The sequence below is a fragment of the Phyllostomus hastatus genome, unplaced genomic scaffold (assembly GCF_019186645.2).
Source record: "Phyllostomus hastatus isolate PE091 unplaced genomic scaffold, TTU_PhHast_1.1 phas_contig_98, whole genome shotgun sequence".
NCBI lineage: Eukaryota > Metazoa > Chordata > Mammalia > Chiroptera > Phyllostomidae > Phyllostomus > Phyllostomus hastatus.
Window position 1 is genome coordinate 6325369 of NW_025333999.1, and position 18105 is coordinate 6343473.

Sequence of the window (18105 nt, forward strand, 5' to 3'; positions counted from 1 at the left end):
AAGTTGGTGGCCTGTCTCTCCTAGGGCCTCATTTGGCAAGGAGCACGCTACGTTCTTTCCAGAAATTCCACAGTCTCGGAACTCAGCTTCAATTCCCAGTCCTGGAGGAGCATGCTCGGCCATTTCCGGAATCGTCTGGGCGTCGCTAAATTCAGCCGAGCCCAGCCGAGCCCAGCCGAGCCCAGCCGAGTCCAGCCTCGGAATCAGTCGTCAGACCCGATTGCGCTCGGCTATTCCAGACCCGCTGGGTCCCAAGTTTAGCCGAGTCCAGACGAGGCTACCCTCGGGATCAGTAATCTAACCCGATTGTGCTCGGCTGTTTACGGAAATAATTGGGTATCACCCGGACACTCTTTACTCTCCAGTCCCGCGCGAGTATGTTCGGCTCTTTCCGGAAGCATTCGGGCGTCTCCAGACTATCTCATCCTTCTTTCGCCCGCCTGACCCGAATGTGCTCGGCCATTTCCGCTGAGGGTGGGCCGGGCCGTTCGGAACTTCGGCAGCGGCGGAGGCGGGGATCCCGCGGTGTCGCTGACGGCGGCCCTGGTGGAGCCACGGGTCGGGCTCTGCTCTGCGTTACGGCTGCCGTGGCGTCGGCGTTAGCGGCCACGACCAGTAAGTCGGGGCCGGCTGGCGTGGCAAGCGGGGCTGGGGGGTGCGTGCAAACGCGGGGCTCCTAGGCAGAGTGTGGGCCCATGAGACCTGGGGGGCCAGAGAAAGCTGGAGGCCTCGGGCTCTACCTGGCAGCCGTGCAGCCACCGCGCAAAGTGGGGGCGGACCGGGGCGAGGGAGTGCTCTAGGCAAAGATCAGGGGCTGGATTCGCAGCCCCTGAGGGAATTGAGGGAGGCACTGCTGGCAGTGGAGCGTCGAGGAAAAATGAGGGGCTCCAGGCATTGTGTGGGCATAGTAGGGTACGAGGGTCCAGGGTCGGCTCCACTTCCGGTCCCTGGGGTGGGCTGAGGGGTCCACGAAAGTCTGCATGCGCGTCTGAACACGCATGAGCGCGCAGGCCCTGCTTCCATCCGCGGAGCCCCCGTCAGGCCTGGCTCTGCCACCCTGCCTATTAGATTTGGGGAGCGCTGTGTCCTGGAGCGCACACCGGGCGTGTACAAACGAGTGCAGGCAAGCGGATCCAAGCAGTTTCCTGGACCTCTCCTCTCTGGACCTCAGTTTCACCACCTGTAGAATGGGGGCACAGGGGTCAGGAGCAGATAAGTTGGGGCACCCCGGAATCTGGAGCCTCTGCTCCCCCTCGGACATCTGGGGCTATTCGTGGTGGTGGTAGTGGGATTGGGGGGAAGCTCAACCTCTGCCTGTGAGGCCCTGCATGGTCAGTGGCTTTCCTAAAGCCACCCTGAACTACTGGCAAGCACCTTGCACCTCAAGCCTTTGCATGTGGCCAGTGTCCCTTCCTGTCTTTAGTGAGGACTCACCTCCTAGAAAATCGCCCCCATGCCAACCTCTCAGAAGCACTGAACCTGCAGAGCTGACACTGGGCATGTGTATGTGAACTCTGTCTCCCTGAGACTGGTGGCTCCTGGGGGGTAGTCATCACCCTGCAAACAAAAGCCTCCCCCTTGGCAGCTGTGGTACCCTCTTGCCATCCACCCATCACCCTGAGGCTAAGGTCCCCTCAGCCTCCCACCAACCCCTTCATGTTCTGAGCAACTACTGTGGGCCCAGTGCTGAGTCAGTCAGGATGCCTCTGCACCCCTCCATTGCAGAGATCAGGGATCCCCTTGCCTGTGTGTAGGGGGTACTCTGCTAGGACATCCTTTCCTACCCCTTTGTGCCCTGGCTGCCTCCTGTGCTCAGCTGACCCAACCCCTTCCAAGGGCTCCGGCAGCACCCTCAGTGTCTCTAGTTGCACTATCTGCTCTGAGTCTGTGTGGCCATGTGGCTGCTACCTCCTCTCATTCATCCTGGGCCTTCAAGTTAGGCAGATCTGGGGTTTTGATTGGTGGCTTCCTGGCCAAAGACCTCCCTGCCCTGAGCCTCAGTTTCCTCATCTCTAACAGAGCTTGTTTACCCAGCATGCAGTATGCCTGGGGCAGGTACCCCAAGGAAGGACTATTATTGTACCCACTTTACATTAGGGAAACTGAGACTCAGAGAGGGACATGAAATAGCCCAAGGTGACCCAGTGAGTGGGGGATTCCAACCTGGGATTTGGGCCTATCTCTGAGTTGGGAGTGGGAGGAGTTTGACCTGGCTTACTCTGCCTTGCCCCTGCCTTGCCCATCTCCCCCTAGGTCAGCATCCCCTGCTGAGCATGGTGACAGCCTGTGCCCTTGGCTCCCTCACCTGGCACAGCCCGGAGAGCCACCAGCTTCGGGCACCGATGGCCCCCCACATGTGGGAGTGAGTGACCTGGTCCAGCCCAGCTCTTTGGACTGAGGGAGGTTGCAGCAACCCAGTGACCAGAGACCACACTGCCAACCTCCTCCTACCAGCTGATGAACGATGGACAGAGCAACAAGTGACCCTTGTAAGGGTTGTGGAGTGATGACAGGAAGCAAGGCGTGAGCATCCTCTGTGTCACCTGTACCTGCTTGGTGGAAATAGAGGTCTGAGCACCTCAAGCTGACCCAGGGGACCCTCCTAGCCCCCACCCGGCTGATGGGGTCACTGGGGTCCCTAGCAGCCACCTGACCATACAGACCTCCTCTGCCCATCATGGCTGGCGCTGAGGGCTTCCAATACAGGGCACTGTACCCGTTCCGCCGGGAGCGGCCAGAGGACCTGGAGCTGCTGCCAGGCGATGTGCTGGTGGTGAGCCGGGCGGCCCTGCAGGTACTGGGTGTAGCCGAGGGCAGTGAGCGCTGCCCGCAGAACGTGGGCTGGATGCCTGGCCTCAATGAGCGCACTCGGCAGCGCGGTGACTTCCCGGGTACCTACGTGGAGTTCCTGGGGCCTGTGACCCTGGCCCGGCCAGGCCCTCGCCCCCGCGGCCCCCGCCCACTGCCTGCCAGGCCCCGAGAGGGGGCCCCAGAGCCAGGTGAGCTGCGGGTAGGGGCTCTGTCAGGGTTGTGTGGGGCGTTCCCTCAGACCCTCATTGGTGTCAGTGAGGCAATGGCGCCTCTTCCAGGGGAGGGGGAATAAGGACATTGAGTCAGTTGACAAGTGTTGACTACTGTGCTGTCAAGGGCTAGGAACAGTTCACAGTACTGGGGACATAGGGGTGGACACAGGCCTGGCCCTGCCCTCGTGGGCCTGGTTCAAGAAGTGACAAGAATGTGATTAGCTGACAATAAAGACTGTGAGAAAGGAGCTGGGGCTGGCGGGCTCCAGGCAGTGGGCCTGGCAGGGCAGAGGCCGTGGAATGGGAATGTGATGGGTTCATGGAAAAGCCAGTGGGACCAGATAGCATGAGGAAGGGGGGCAACTGGGGCCACCCTTTGGGGACATTCTGGGATTAATTTTGAAGACAGTGGAGAGACAGTAGAATTCAGGAGGCTCAATTTAGTTTCATTCTGTGGTTTGTGGTGCGAGTCCTTCAAGGCACCCCCTTTGTTACCCTGATTTTACCCAGTTTCCAAAATGAGGGGAGCCATGAAGCCCAGAAAGGATGGCACAATCGAGGCCATGCAGCATGGGGTGCAGTGTGAGGGCCCCACACCCTCCCCAAAGACCCTTGGCCATCTCCCCCTTCCAAGGGGTGTGCTGGGAGTAGAGACCCAAGGACACTGAGCACATGCTGAAATCGCTTCTTGTTGGGCGGGGGTGGGTTCTAGCTGGGGAAGTCAAGGCACAGGTTGTGGGGAAGAGGCTGAAAAGTGCTAAGTGCCCGGCCTGGTCTGCTCTGACCTCACAGCTGCCCATTGAGGCCCATGTACAGATGGGGGCGCCGAGGTTCAAGTGGGTGAGACTATTCTCTCAGGACCCCCAGTGAAGGCAAAGGTCCTGGGCATTACCATGGCCCTGATCAATGACCTGTCTGGTTTTGTTCCAGAGGAGAACACTGATGGCCACAGAGTCCCATGCCATGGGGTGTGGTGGGGCACCAAGGCGTGTGGTGCTAGTTTGGGATTTGCAGCATCTGGCGTCTCCAGGGCCTGGGCCTGCATCCTGCCTCAGTCTGGAGGAGCAGGAGGCGGCCCCATCCGGGCTCCCAGCCAGAATCTGCCTCTCCCCCTGGTAACAGCCGCCTCCCTCCTCTGCCTGGCCCAGGTCCAGCCTCCACACACACATCCCCACTCAGGGCAGCAGTCCCACCCTCCAAATCTTCCAGGGCTGGGTGACATCGGGAGTGGGGCGGAAGGCCTCTCCAGGCCTCAGTTTCCTCATCTGGAAACAGGGAGGATTGGTCTCTGCCTTTGGGCCCTGCCCCTCCAGGATCCTGGGACCAACAGGGGTATGCTGGGGAGCACGCTGCAGCTGCCTGTGTGTCCTCCCTTCCACCCCGTGCAAGGTACTGAGGGCAGCACCCCAACGTCACCTGGGCTGTGCCCCCATGGTGAGGTTGCTCCCTCTCTGAGCCTCAGGTCCTCGTCCATTAAGTGGGGTGACGCCTATTCTGATGGAACCTCCCTCCCTATTTCACAAACTGGTCACAGACAAGTTTCAGAGTCAAGTTTCAGAACCGTGGCAGCCCCACCAGCTGGGGCTTCATCCACCTCCTCTCCCCTCGTTCTCCCACTTTTTTTTTCTTGGTGTTTTCGATGTAGCTGGGCCTTTCTCCAGCTTGAGGCGCCACCTGGCCCATCACTCAGGGAGGCCCCGCAGGCCCCAGCTTGCCCCTGTTGTGTGCCAGGGCGTCCCGCCAAGGGCCAGGACGACATCAAATGGTGTCAATGCCCACAGAGCTGCTGAACACAAAGGGCCCCCTGAGAAACTCAGAGCCTGAAGGGGCTGTGCCAGGGCGGCCCCTGGCACCCTCTGAGAGTGGTTTCAGCATTTTAAAAAAGGGGAGATACATTTTTCAAGGCAAAAGGACTGAGAAAGTAGAGGAATGTCTTTGGAGTGAGGTGTTCTGACCAAGACGGGTATTTTCTTTTTATTTGTTCTCAATTGCTGTGTTATTCCCACTAAGAAGGAAGAGATGACGCCAGTTCCTCAGTTGAGAAAACTGAGGCACAAAGAATGCGGGCCCTGTGCCCGAGGTTGCACAGCGAGCAGTGGCAGGGGCTGAGACCTGCTATGTGCATTTTCTGGGGCTGCTGTAACCAACTCCCACAAACCAGGTGGCTTCAAACCACAGGATTGTATTTTCTCATGATTTGGAGGCCAGCAGTCCAAGATCAAGTGTCAGCAGGGCCACGCTCCCTCCACAGTGTCTAGGGGAGGGTCCTTTCTGCCTTCTCCAGCCTTGGGTGGCTCCAAACATCCTGGGCTTGTGGCTGCACCAGCCCAGTCTCTGCCTCTGTTGTCACATGGCTTTGCCTCTTATAGACACCGGTCATTGTGTTTAGGGCCCTAAACACAAGATGATCTCATCTCAAAATCTGCAAAAACCCTGTTTCCAAACAAGGTCACAGTCACAGGTACCAGGGATTAGGACGTGTACATCATTTCGGGAGGACACTCATCATCCCACTACATGTGGTCTCTGAGGTTGCATTACTGATATTTTGACCCAGAAAATTGTTTCCCCCTAACTTGGCTCTGCCATTCCCAGCCTATGACAGGCCTCTGCCTTCCCCAGAGTGGTAGTCCAGATGTCAGGCTCTTGCCTGAGCTGGGCCCTGCCTGGAGCTGCCCTAGCTGAGAAATAGCAAGCCAAGAAAGAGCCTAGGGTCCTTCCAGGGACCCCACCAACACGCTGTCCCTTCCTGCCAGGCCTCACACTCCCTGACCTGCCTGAACAGTTCTCTCCACCTGATGTGGCTCCCCCGCTCCTGGTGAAGCTTGTGGAGGCCATTGAACGGACAGGTGAGCCTCAGTCTGGCTGCAACCCCCAGATTCTCCTTGCTTACCTCTGGTAATGGGCGACTCATCCCTTAACAGGGCTACTGGGGTCACTGCCTGGGAGAAGGCTGAGCCCAGATGCCCTGAGCCTCCGTGTTGAACTGGGCAAGCACTGATTCCCAGGGGCAAATGAAACTGTGGACACTGGACCTGCCATTGAATGTGCTGTGTCCTCTGCCACCTCCTTACCCCTGCTTTCATCTCTGGGAGGTTGAGTAGCCACCCCAATCCCCATGTGGGGTCCAGGCAGCATTTGACAGCTGTTGGGCTCCTCCCTCCTCCTTCTCTTCCCCACCTCAGGGCTAGACAGTGAATCTCTCTACAAGCCTGAGCTGCCAGCCCCGTGCACAGGTGAGGGGGAGTTTCAAAGGGGACAGGGTCAGGGAGTTGACCCCAACAGCCCCACCAACACAGCACCCTTGCACCCACAGAGTGGTCCCTGAGCGACATAGAGCAGTGGGACTCAGCTGCCCTGGCTGATGGCATCAAAGGTTTCCTGCTGGCGCTGCCTGCACCCCTCGTGACCCTGGAGGCAGCGGCTGAGGCCTGCCGTACTCTGCGGGGTAAGCCTGGTGGAGAACCCTGGGCTGGGAGAAGCTGGGGCAGATGAACCTGGCTCACCCTCCTCCGTGATCTGTCTGCAGAGGCCACGGGGCCCGTGGGGCCAGTGCTGGAGCCCCCGACGCTGCCACTACACCGCGCGCTCACTCTCCGCTTCCTGCTCCAGCACCTGGGCCGGGTGGCCCGGCGCGCCCCTGCCCCAGGTCCCGCTGTGCGAGCCCTGGGCGTTGCCTTTGGGCCTCTGCTACTCCGTACGCTGCCTCCCTCACTGCCTCCGCCAGGGGTCGCACCTGTTGGGTGAGCGGCGTCGGGGGAGGCGGGCGGGGGGAGGGGGGGGTGTGGTTGCAGGCCACAGCTGCTGTGATGGGGGTGGTAGGGAAGATAATAAGGCTGAATCTGAGCTTCAGGGACACCCCACCCCAGAGGACTGGGGACCTAGACCAGAGGAGAGGCACTTGTGTGGTGCTTTTACCTTCACTTCTGCTCCCCCACCCTACGTGCTGAATGAACTCTTTTTGTATTGAGTGCTTACATACGTAAATGGTAGTTGGCTTCCCACACCTGCCTGTATCATCTGCCCTGCTTCCCAGCTCTCATGTGTGCCCCCAAGGTGTGCAAGCACGTTCAGGACCACGTGCAGATACCTCCACCCAGCGCTCCCAGCACTCACTGCACTCCCCCTCCCCCAGGACTGAGCCCAACCCCGACTTCCCAGCACTGCTGGTGGAGAAGTTGCTTCAGGAGCACCTGGAGGAGCAGGAGGTCGCACCCCCAGGTGACCCCCTTTGCGTCATTATCCACTCATTGTGGGAGGACCACGAGTGCTGACTCCAGGCCGTGCCCACACCAGAAAGCTCGATTGCAGTGGGACTGACCGCAGTGTAGAGATGGCGTTCACTGTTTGTTTTTCTGTCCCCCAGCTTTGCCACCTAAACCACCTAAGGTAAAGCCGGCCCCTGCAGGGCTAGCCAATGGGGGGACCCCGCCGCCCTCCCTGCAGGATGCTGAGTGGTACTGGGGTGACATCTCCAGGTAGGGTCATGGGGTTGTGCCATGTGGTGGGAAGGGCCTGAAGGACAGGGTCTCTGGCAGGTGACCCCAATCCTGGGTATCCCCACAGGGAGGAGGTGAACGAGAAACTCCGGGACACACCTGATGGCACCTTCCTGGTCCGAGATGCCTCCAGCAAGATTCAGGGAGAGTACACGCTGACCCTCAGGTGGGGGCCTATTTCTTTATGGTGACTGGGTTGAGAGGTGGGAGGAGAACGTGTGTGGTGTCAGGGTCAGGAAACCTGGGGGTCCCAGTGGACACTGACACCCCCTCTTATCCACTTCTAGGAAAGGCGGGAACAACAAGCTAATTAAGGTCTTCCACCGTGATGGGCACTATGGCTTCTCAGAGCCACTTACCTTCTGCTCCGTCGTGGACCTCATCACCCACTACCGCCACGAGTCACTGGCCCAGTACAACGCCAAACTAGACACACGGCTTCTGTACCCTGTGTCCAAGTACCAGCAGGTCTGGGACCTGGGCGGGAGCTAGAGAGGGTAGCCCTGGGCCTCAGTTTCCCAATTGACCTCACCGATCACACTGGGTATCCTCAGGACCAGATCGTCAAAGAAGACAGCGTGGAGGCCGTGGGTGCCCAGCTCAAAGTGTACCACCAGCAGTACCAGGACAAGAGCCGCGAATATGACCAGCTCTACGAGGAGTACACGCGCACCTCCCAGGTACCATGGGCCAGTGCACATGAGGAGACCAAGGCGTGGAGGCCAGTGGCAAGGCCATGTGGACAGACGACTACTTGCAGGTCACAGAGCAGTCACTTAGCGCTGGAGACTGCCCTGAACGCATAGAAATAGATGCACGTGGTTAAAAAGAGAAAAGAAAAGAACAAATGAGACAACACCAACCAGCCCCTCAGGAGCAGCTGGGCTGGGACCTGGGAGGTTCTCAGTTAAGCCTGTGAATCTCTCAGCACCTCAGTTTCCCCATCGGTAAACTGGAACTGTTTCTTAATTCTTTCCTGCAACCTAGAGGTGATTCACAGTGATGACAATAATCTGATGTGGGGCAAGACAGACGGTTAGGAGGTCTCACATTAAAGAACAGTATCTTTTAAAAGGGGAAGGGGTGGTTTCTTCACTCCGGCTCTGTGTTGATAAAATCGTTTGGCAAGCTGAGATGCAGCTTACTCTGATCCGAGGCCTGTCTCAGGCTGACAATGGCTTAGTCTCTCCTGTGGTCCCTGAAGGGTTTCTTCCTTCTCTTTTTACTGATGGGTTATATGAGGCTCTGGGTGGACAAGATGCCTACATGGAATCTGTTAGGAACATCATGACCTTGGGCATGACTTAGGCTCCCTGAGCCTTAGTTTTCCCATTGCTAGTTCAGAATTTACAGGGGCTGTTGGCAGGTTCTGTGAGATGGTGTGCAGGAAGCGCTTGGTATAGTACTTACTCGAGAAGAATCCCCCAGAACTGTAGCAACTAGATTTACCATGAAACCTCAGCAATGCTAACAAGACCAGATGTTTGTAAGGCACCCAAAGGAGTTTATGAATGAGAAACGGGTTGGGGGAATGAGGGGTTGAAGGTTGAATAGGAGTTCGTTTGGTGCAGCAGGAGCTAGAGGGATGACATATCTGGTAGATGGAACAGGTTGGCCAAAATCTCTGTATCATGGCTGGGATCTGCCATTGCCCTCATGACGAGCTTGTGGGGAGTCCCAGGAGATACTAAGATTCGCCCTCTCCTCCAGGAGCTGCAAATGAAGCGCACTGCAATCGAGGCCTTCAATGAAACCATCAAGATCTTCGAAGAGCAGGGCCAGACTCAAGAAAAGTGCAGCAAGGAATATCTAGAGCGCTTCCGGCGTGAGGGCAATGAGAAGGAGATGCAGAGGTGAGTCCAGCTCCCTTGCCCTGCTCTAGCAGCAGGGCAAGTCCAGTGCAGTGCAAATGGGGAAAGAAAGGAAAAAGAAGGGGCCGCTGGGGTTCGGGGAAAGGGAGGGTCCTTTGAAATGGGCTTTGAAGGCTGAATAGTTTACCAGAGGAGAAATCAGAAACAGCATGTGCAGAGTTGAGGCTGGGAGTCATCCAAGGCCTCTGAGCCACTCTTCCACCAGGATCCTGCTGAACTCAGAGCGGCTGAAGTCTCGCATTGCTGAGATCCACGAGAGCCGCACCAAGCTGGAACAGGAGCTACGGACACAGGCCTTGGACAACCGGGAGATTGATAAGCGCATGAACAGCCTGAAGCCAGACCTCATGCAGCTGCGCAAGATCCGAGACCAGTACCTGGTGTGAGTGCCCTGCGCTTGCCTGTGGCCCCATTGTGGGGATCTTGGCAACGGCTCTTTTCCCACTTGGGCTTTAGATGCTTATGTGCACCTGCTGTATGCCGGGTACTGTGCTGAGCAACCGTGCACATACTTTGTCCTCTCCAAGTCCTTCATAAAGTTTTCCCTTTCTAGCCCTGGCTGGGTAGCTCAGCTGGTTAGAGTATCATCCCAGTATGCCATGGTTGCATGTTCAATCCCCAGTCAGGGCACATACAAGAATCAACCAATGAATGCATAAATAAGTGGGACCACAAATCGATGTCTCTCTCTCTGTTTCTCTGTCTCTCACTACTCCCCTCTCTCCCTCCCTCTCTCCCCCTTCCTCTCTAAAATCAATAAATGTTTAAAAAAATTCCCCTTTTCCAGCTAGGGAAGGTAAAATACACAGATAGCTGCCCCATGCAAAGGCCTGCAGCACTGTGTGCAGCCCCTAAGGCTAAGCCTCTGGCGGTGATAAGACCCTGTGGGATGGTGCATTCTGGAGGCTCCATAAGTGTTAACAGAAACAATAAACAGGGGGTTTCCTGGCAGAGCCAGCCAGTCTCTGCCACCTTCAAGCTGCCCTTGGCCAAGCCGAGGCTGGCCCTGTGTGGCAACTGGCGCTATCACACCCAAACCCACCCTTGCTGGACAACCCTCACCTCTAGCCTGGCTGGACTGCGCCCCTGTAGGCTTGCCCTGCCTCTGCTGCGTGAACCACCTTTTCTCTTCCTCCCAGGTGGCTCACCCAGAAAGGCGCCCGACAGAAGAAAATCAATGAGTGGTTGGGAATCAAAAACGAGACTGAGGAGTGAGTGACCACGTGAAAGGGGGAGGGAGGACTTCCCAGAAGGTGGGCTATTTTGGGTGGGTTTTGCAGAATGAGTAGGAATTCACCAGGAAAGGAGCATTGTCCAGGCAGCAGGGGTGCCTCAGAGGCTGGTGGGTAAGTGACCAGGGTCCCTCCCTGCCTCCTCCACAGCCAGTATTCCCTGATGGAGGATGAGGATGACCTCCCCCACCATGAGGAACGCACGTGGTATGTGGGCAAGATCAACCGCACACAGGCTGAGGAAATGCTGAGCGGCAAGAGGGATGGAACCTTCCTCATCCGCGAGAGCAGCCAGCGGGGCTGCTACGCGTGCTCTGTGGTGTGAGTGCCTGTGGGGGTAGAGGAGCCTCATGTTCCTTTCAAGAGCTCTTATTGAGCATCTGCTGTGTGCCAGGCCTTGGGAAGAAGACCCCCATGGCTGCCACAAGAACAAGGGGTGATTGGGGATAGGGCAGGAAGCTGGGACAGCATCCAGGCCAGAGGTAGTAGGGTCTGGACCAGGTCAGGGTCTGATATTGGGGAAGTGGCTGGGTGGGCCCGTAGAGTGCCACCCGTTTGACCACCCATTTGCCCACACCACAGGGTGGACGGCGACACCAAGCACTGTGTCATCTACCGCACGGCCACTGGCTTGGGCTTTGCCGAGCCCTACAACCTGTATGGATCGCTGAAGGAGCTGGTGCTGCATTACCAGCACACCTCCCTAGTGCAGCACAATGACGCGCTCACCGTCACACTGGCCCACCCTGTGCGCGCACCTGGCCCTGGGCCCCCGCCCACAGCCCGCTGACCCGGAGCAGAGCTGAGCTGCCCAGGCCCAGGCAGCTGTGGCCCTGGCTCCGTCTTTCTGTCTGTCTCTGTTTCAAGTTCTGTCTGTCTCTCTTCTTTGCAAGTCTTTCCCTGTCTCAGTCTCTTCCTCTCTATCTCCTTACAGCTCTGTCTCTCTGTCATCTCTCCTCTGTTTGCCTGTCTCTGTCCCTTGTTCTCTCTCTCTCTCTCTCTCTTTCTCTCCCTGTCTCCCTGTCACTTTGTCTCTTTCTGTCCCCATTTCTCTGTCTCTCCGTCTCTCTTAGTTTCGGTACCTCTAAGTCTCTGTGTTAAGGGAATTCACCTCCTCCACCCCATACCCCCTGTCCCCATGGGCACAGCCCTCCCTATGGCTCTGGCTGCCCCCACAGGTTCCTGGGGTTCCCCAAGCCCCACCTACCTGTACCTGCCATGTTTACAAAGGCCCCTGGGGTGCTCAGCCCCAGCCTGGGTTCCCTGACTTTTAAGCCATAGATCTGGGGTCAGGGGAGGAAGGAACTTCGCTGGGTCACTTCCAAGAACCTCGGCTGTGACATTTGGGGCCGGGCAGGTCCCGCCCCACAGACCCAACTTCCCCTCCAAACCCTGAAGTGAAACCTGCCACCGGTTATCCCCACAAAGCAAAATTATTAAAAATAACCTCGTGAGCTGGCCCTCCCCGACCCCAGGCCTCACGGGAACTGAGGCCGCTGGAGGTACTGCAGGGGGTGGGGGTGGGGGCAGAGACCCAGTGCTGCCCCAGCACCCCGACTCAGTGCCATCTCCAGACTTCTCCTGGATCACGTTGGGTTCTGATTTTATGTTTCCTTGACTGTAAAGCCCGTTTTCTCTCCTATTTTGGACGAGAGCCCCGGTTTTCTATGCTGCCGTGGACCCCCTCCTGCCCGCCCAGCTAGGCTGGCAGGCAGGTTTTGTATGGTACGTTGATACTGATGTGGATATAAAACAGTGAACTCGGTGAATGCCTCTTGTCAGTGCGGCTTCTCCACAGCCATTGTGTGCTGGGGCCCTGAGATTCACGGGGTCACAGAGATGAGCTAGAGTTTAATTCAGGCTGCCAGTGAGGACTGACCACCTCTGACCCCAGTTTAGCCTCTTATGTACAGAGAAGTTGAGAGACCTAACCAAGATCACACAGCAGAGAGGTTCAAACCCTGAGCTCTGCTCATGCCTTGGCCTGCCCAGGGGACCACAGACCCCCAGCCCAGCTCCTCACTAACCTCCTGTGCTTGGGTCCTAGCACTCAGCCACCAGCCGTGCCCTCTGACACGCGCCTTCCTCGTTGCCAGATGGGGTCAGTTGTCACAACACCTACTGTGCCACCCAAAGGGGTCCTCCATGTTCTTGATGCCCTCAGGGCCAGTCTCCCTGCTGATAGCCTTTCACACCTGCCACTGACATTGAGGCCCAGGGGATACTGAGCTGAGTCCTCAGCGTCTTTCACTTAGACTCCTGTTTACCATCTCCCATCTGTAAGGTCCCTGTCCCTTTGTCCTCCCCACCCCCAGGTCTGGGAGCCTTCTGCCCTTCCCTCCGCTCCCCATACAGCACTCAACACACCCGAGTCAGCTCAGGGCACCAACAGAGACCTCGTTTCCCGCTGGGCTTCCAAGGGACAGGAGGTGCATGACCTCAGAGCCCCCAAGTCTTCCTAGGCACTGCCCCTGCTCCGTGCCCAGTCAGGAGGCACCCACTGCATAACTGCAGCCCAGACACTGTCTGCCCTGTGGTCCTCACCCACTGCATGGGTGCTCATAGGGTAAAGGTCACCTTCTCAGTCCACTGACTGGCCAGTTGAGTAAGCCTGGAGTGGAGCGTGGGGGCTGGTAACAGCGCAGGAGTCCTCTGGCCAGTGTGTGTGCTCCACCCCCAGCTGGACTTCCTTGGTAAAGTTGCCTCCCCTCTCTGGTCCTGTTTCCTCTTACCAAGTGGGGTTATTAATTCCTACCTGGCCCCCAACAGGATATCTATGAGAGTCCCATGATAAAATGGGTGGGTTTATATGCGAGAGTCCATCCAGAATTGCAGCAATATTTATCATGACTGCTTCCATGCTGCCCAGCACAGGGAGAGCACCCAGCCAGCTCCCAAAGCTGTGTTGCTTTGATTTGTAGAGGCTTCAGGAAGGAAGTGGGTTTGCTAAGGGTCCACAGGGATGGTATGGAGGGGGGGCAGTCATCCAGCCATGGGGGCTTCAGGGAAAGCAGAGACGCGGCTGCATTCCAGGCCAAGTGTCTGGCGTTTCCTCCTGTAGGATCCCATCCTGTGTCACGACTGACACTGAGGCCCTGCAAAGTGTGACTCTGGGTCCTTCCCCCAGTACCCCCAGCCTCCAATCTTTCACTCCGGCTGTCCTGTCTGCCTGCCTGCACTGCTGTCCTTCCTCTGTCAGCCCCTGCCAGGGTCACAGCCCAGCGGCCTGCCCCCCCAATCTGGGTTAACTCTCCCTCTGCCTCTGAGCCCTCCACGGTAGCTTTATTCCCCAAACCTCCCTCTTCTCCATTTTATAGATCGGAAAACTGAGGCTTCATCACTTGAGGGGCCCAGTATAGTCCTGGGGCTGATGGGGTCTGGCTGACTCTGCTGCTTTGGGTCCTGCACGCCACACCCCCCACCCCCACCCCGTGGACATAGTCCAGGTTTCCCATAATTACTGCTCCATCCCCTGCTTATCTCTCCCCAGGGAGCTCAATGAGGGCTGGGGTGCAACCCCTCCCCTACCTTCTGACGGAGGGAAAAAGGAACACCAGCTTTCCTCTACCTACCCCATGAGCCAGGGGTGGGGGCCAAGAAAAGTGAGCATCCTTACTGCTCTGGCTTCTGCTTTCTAGGCCAGCTGTGGCCAAGTCTGAGTCAACTCCACGGGACTTAGCTGGGGAGCCCAACAGGAAGTGGGGAGACGGGCAGGGCCAGTGGATTGGGAGTGATGGGCTAGGGAAAAGGACTGCACGGCCAGACCCTTCCCCGCTCAGTTAGTGCACCGGGTCCCCCTGCTAGGGGCAGGGGCTGCACAACCTTGGCTGCCCCAGAAGGGTCTGTGGCGTGAGAAGACCCTTTCATCTCCTGTGTCTCTGTGTCTCTGTCCCTGAAGCCCCCACCCCACATCCTCTGCAGGAGCTCGGACCCCAGCTTCACCTGTCTGTTCCAGGGAACTGCAGGGACAGAGTGGGGATGAGGAAACGGCAGAGAGGCCAGGTGACCTGGATTGCTGGCCCAGCACCTGGCAGGGGTAGGGACCGGGGCGGGGTTGGAAAGGGACACCCGGAGAGAGAAGTGCAGACATCAAGCGACTCCAGGTCGGCCCCGGGAGGCGTGGGCCCCGGGAGGCGGGCCCGGCTTAGGGGCAGGGCCACCGAACGGTTAAAGGCCGTCCCTTCCCCGGGGCATTTCTCCCGCCGCAGCGCCTGTACCCACACTGTGATGGCCTGGTTGCCACTCCTGCCGTTCCTGCCGGCCCTGCTGCTGCTGCTCCAAGTCCCCGCGGCGGCGCACGCGTCCCCGCTGGGCACACTCCCCGCGGGGACAGCCCCCTGCAAGGTAGGAACAGCGACGCTGCGGGTGGGTGGGCGGAGACCAGCGCCCGGGACGGGCTGGCGGCTCGTTTCCTATCCCCAGACGTGGCCGGGGCAGCCTGGGGTCTGGAGGGAACACGCGCCGTCAGTGCGAAAACCCTCCTATTTACGGTAATCCCAGGCAGTGTGGCCATACTCTCGGAGTCCTTTCACTTTCCCATCTCAGGCTGAGGACGCCCCGCTGTCCCCACCCCGTCCCCGCCCGCCCCGCTCGAGGGTGCTTGAGCACCTGCTGAGTACATCTGAGATGGGAATCGGGGTCTTCCCTTGGAAGCCAGGGGAAGCCTGCCTGTGGCACCCGCACCCACTAGGTGCTGCCTACCGGACGCACTTCGGCCAGGGAAGAGCTCCAGTGCTTCTGGTGCTCAGCAAACATGCCCCGGAGGCTGAGCGACTTGCTCACAAATCTGGGCGCCTGCCGCTCTTTAGCTAGAGCCGGAAGTCGGTACTTAACTAGGTGACACCTCCGCAGGGGACTTGGGAGGGGTTCATGTGGGCCCCTTGGGAGGAAGAGGAGTCAGAGCAGGTGTATGGCCAAGGCTCTGGGCATGAAGTGGCAACATATGATCATCCATTAGTCTCCTGTGGTATGCACCTCCAGGAAGGTAGGACTGAGGTCAGGGATCCCAAGTGTGCTTGCCTCCAGTCCTTACTGCATCAGGTTCCCCTGGGCCAGAGGTTTCACCTCACTTGGAAGAAAGTAAGAGCTATGCAAGTGTCTACTATATGCAAGTCTGTTGTGTCCATTTTGAAGCCTAACAGATTTAGGGATTCGGTAAAGCCTTAGAGTCAGGAGTGCGTTCAGGATGGAGCACTTACTGTTTGCAGCTCCCTTTCTGCAAGAGAACCAAGCAAGGCCACACCTGCTTCCTTCTCTTCCTCCCACACAGGCTGGTGCCCTGTGCCCACAGGTGTCCCTTGGGAAGTCCGACTCACCACCTGTCAACGTGAGCCTCTACTACGAGGCGCTGTGCCCTGGCTGCCGGTACTTCCTGATCCGAGAGCTGTTCCCGACATGGCTGATGGTTATGGAGATCCTCAACGTCACACTGGTGCCCTATGGAAATGCCAGGGTACGTGGGAGCTGGGGAAACTGAGGCGTGTGACCAGGGTTAGGAGGCACCTGGCTGGCCGACCAGCACTCACCCCACTGCCTTGCAGGAGCAGAATGTCAGTGGCAGGTGGGAGTTCACGTGCCAGCATGGGGAGGAGGAGTGCAAGCTCAACAAGGTGGAGGTGAGCAGCGCCCCCAGTCCTTGTGGGGGGCACAGAGGCCCAGGAGGCTGCAGGTGGTAGCGAAGCTGAAATCTAGACTCAGAGAGGCTTGGAACCAGCTCCCTCCCCTGCCTGTGTGCCTCCATTTTACCATAACTCCATCCATTGCTTCATTATCGAACTCCCATGATTATTACCAGAGGGACCTTGGGGTGCTCTGTGCCCCCCTGATGACTTTGCCTGCCCACTCCCCAACCCCAGGCCTGCCTGTTGGACAAGCTGGAGAGCGACGTGGCCTTCCTAACCATTGTCTGCTTAGAGGTTATGGATGACATGGAGAAAAATCTAAAGCCAGTGAGTAACACCCCTTATTTGGCCTGTGTTGGGGGACCATGGCCTTCCCTGCACTCAGACCCCAGTTCAAGCCCTGGTCCCAACCACTAACAGGGAAATACTGTTCCCTCTCTAAGCCTCAATCTCTGGATCCAGGGAAGGAAGATCTTCTGGGGGCATGGGGAGATCAGAGAGTGCTCTCTCTAGGGGGAGCCTCTGAGCTGGATTCCTAGGAACAAGAATGTGCGGGGACACAGACGATGACCGTCCTCTGGGGTATGGGGATGACAGGACAGGCCTGCCCACCTCCCTGGAGGATTATGAAAAAGATCTCCCAAAGGAATGACTCATCTGCCCTGATCATTTATTGATTCATCAAACATTCAGGCTACCCAGGAAGCCTCACCTTAAGACACCCCAGCCCTGCAGAATCATAGTGGGGCTGGCAGAGCATAGAGCAGGAGGGAACCCTCAGGAGAGGCTGAGGAAGCTGGAGGATGAGTGTTCCTGGTGGGGGGAATAGCACAGACGGAAGCTCTGAGGAAAACGTAGAGGTCAAGGGCTGCCAGTCTGGTCATAAGGGACTCAGGAGCGTAGGGGGCCCCCACTCAGGCATGTATGAAGCATTTGCTGTTTGCAAGCATTGTTGCATTGCTGTGGACCCACTGGCCCCTGTTGCCACTAAGGAAACAGAAACTTGATTTGGGGGCCAATGGGGAGATAACAGGGGGAGAGCTGAGGCTCACTGGCACTCCTCTGTCCTCAGTGCCTACAGGTGTATGCCCCAGATGTGTCCGCAGATACCATCATGGAGTGCGCAATGGGAGATCGGGGCACACAGCTCTTGCATGTGAACGCCCAACTTACAGATTCTCTGGAGCCGCCCCACCAGTATGTGCCTTGGGTCGTCGTTAATGGGGTAAGAAACGCTTGTAGCCCTCTGATCAGCCCCCAGGCAGGGACCAAGGTAATGGATGTGCTCACTCTGGGAGGCAGGAGGCAGGGCCAGCCAGACTCCGGGCCATTTTTAGCTCCTTCTGGGCTTGGCATGGTTGGTAAGGGCAGGTGGCACTGGTAACCTCCGGTCTTGCTTTGTGCAGAAACCTTTGGGTGAGAAGAGCCAGCTCCTACCCCTTGTGTGCCAGTTGTACCAGGTAAGTCACACAGGCAACAGAGGGATTCAGCGAGTGGGGCTAGGTCTCCTTTCAGGCCCCCAACTCATGACTGCCTCCTCCAGGGTAAGAAGCCGGATGCCTGCTCACTCATGACCAGCTCCCACAGGGATGTCTGCCTCAAGTGATGGCCTTGGACGTCTGACCGAGGACTGCCTCGGTCCTTGGAGGGAACTGATGGAAGAAGAATGAGCTCCCACTGGCCCCCATTTTTCTGATCCCTGACTCACCAGCTATGGCTCTCGATCTAGATAACTTACACATCCCATGAAGTCCAACTCAAAATTTTGCCCCAAGATCAAGAATCTTGCCCCACCAAAAATGGTGCTACGTTGAAATGAGCTTAATAAACCTTTCCAGATGCTGTGACAACATCCCTTC

General features: G+C 57.7%; 2 protein-coding genes across 3 annotated transcripts; both read left to right on the forward strand.

Annotated features, from left to right (window-relative positions):
* The first annotated feature begins 492 nt into the window (after positions 1-492).
* Positions 493-12390, forward strand: PIK3R2 (phosphoinositide-3-kinase regulatory subunit 2). The gene is made up of 16 exons (XM_045853125.1): positions 493-615; positions 2254-2999; positions 5780-5872; positions 6209-6259; positions 6340-6471; positions 6553-6766; positions 7159-7244; positions 7390-7501; positions 7590-7688; positions 7810-7990; positions 8077-8202; positions 9233-9375; positions 9599-9775; positions 10533-10604; positions 10776-10946; positions 11208-12390. Exons 2-16 carry the CDS (start codon positions 2678-2680, stop codon positions 11413-11415), a joined length of 2187 nt encoding a protein of 728 aa, XP_045709081.1. The 5' UTR covers positions 493-615; positions 2254-2677; the 3' UTR covers positions 11416-12390.
* Positions 12391-14799: 2409 nt separating this feature from the next.
* IFI30 (IFI30 lysosomal thiol reductase) lies at positions 14800-18093 on the forward strand. 2 transcript variants are annotated; one of them, XM_045853127.1, is made up of 7 exons: positions 14800-14969; positions 15916-16077; positions 16166-16240; positions 16481-16573; positions 17319-17471; positions 17653-17706; positions 17790-18093. In XM_045853127.1, exons 1-7 carry the CDS (start codon positions 14853-14855, stop codon positions 17850-17852), a joined length of 717 nt encoding a protein of 238 aa, XP_045709083.1. In that variant the 5' UTR covers positions 14800-14852; the 3' UTR covers positions 17853-18093. The 2 variants fall into 2 exon arrangements, with proteins under 2 accessions (XP_045709083.1, XP_045709082.1); XM_045853126.1 differs by having other exon boundaries at positions 14803-14969; positions 15895-16077.
* Positions 18094-18105: the final 12 nt, after the last annotated feature.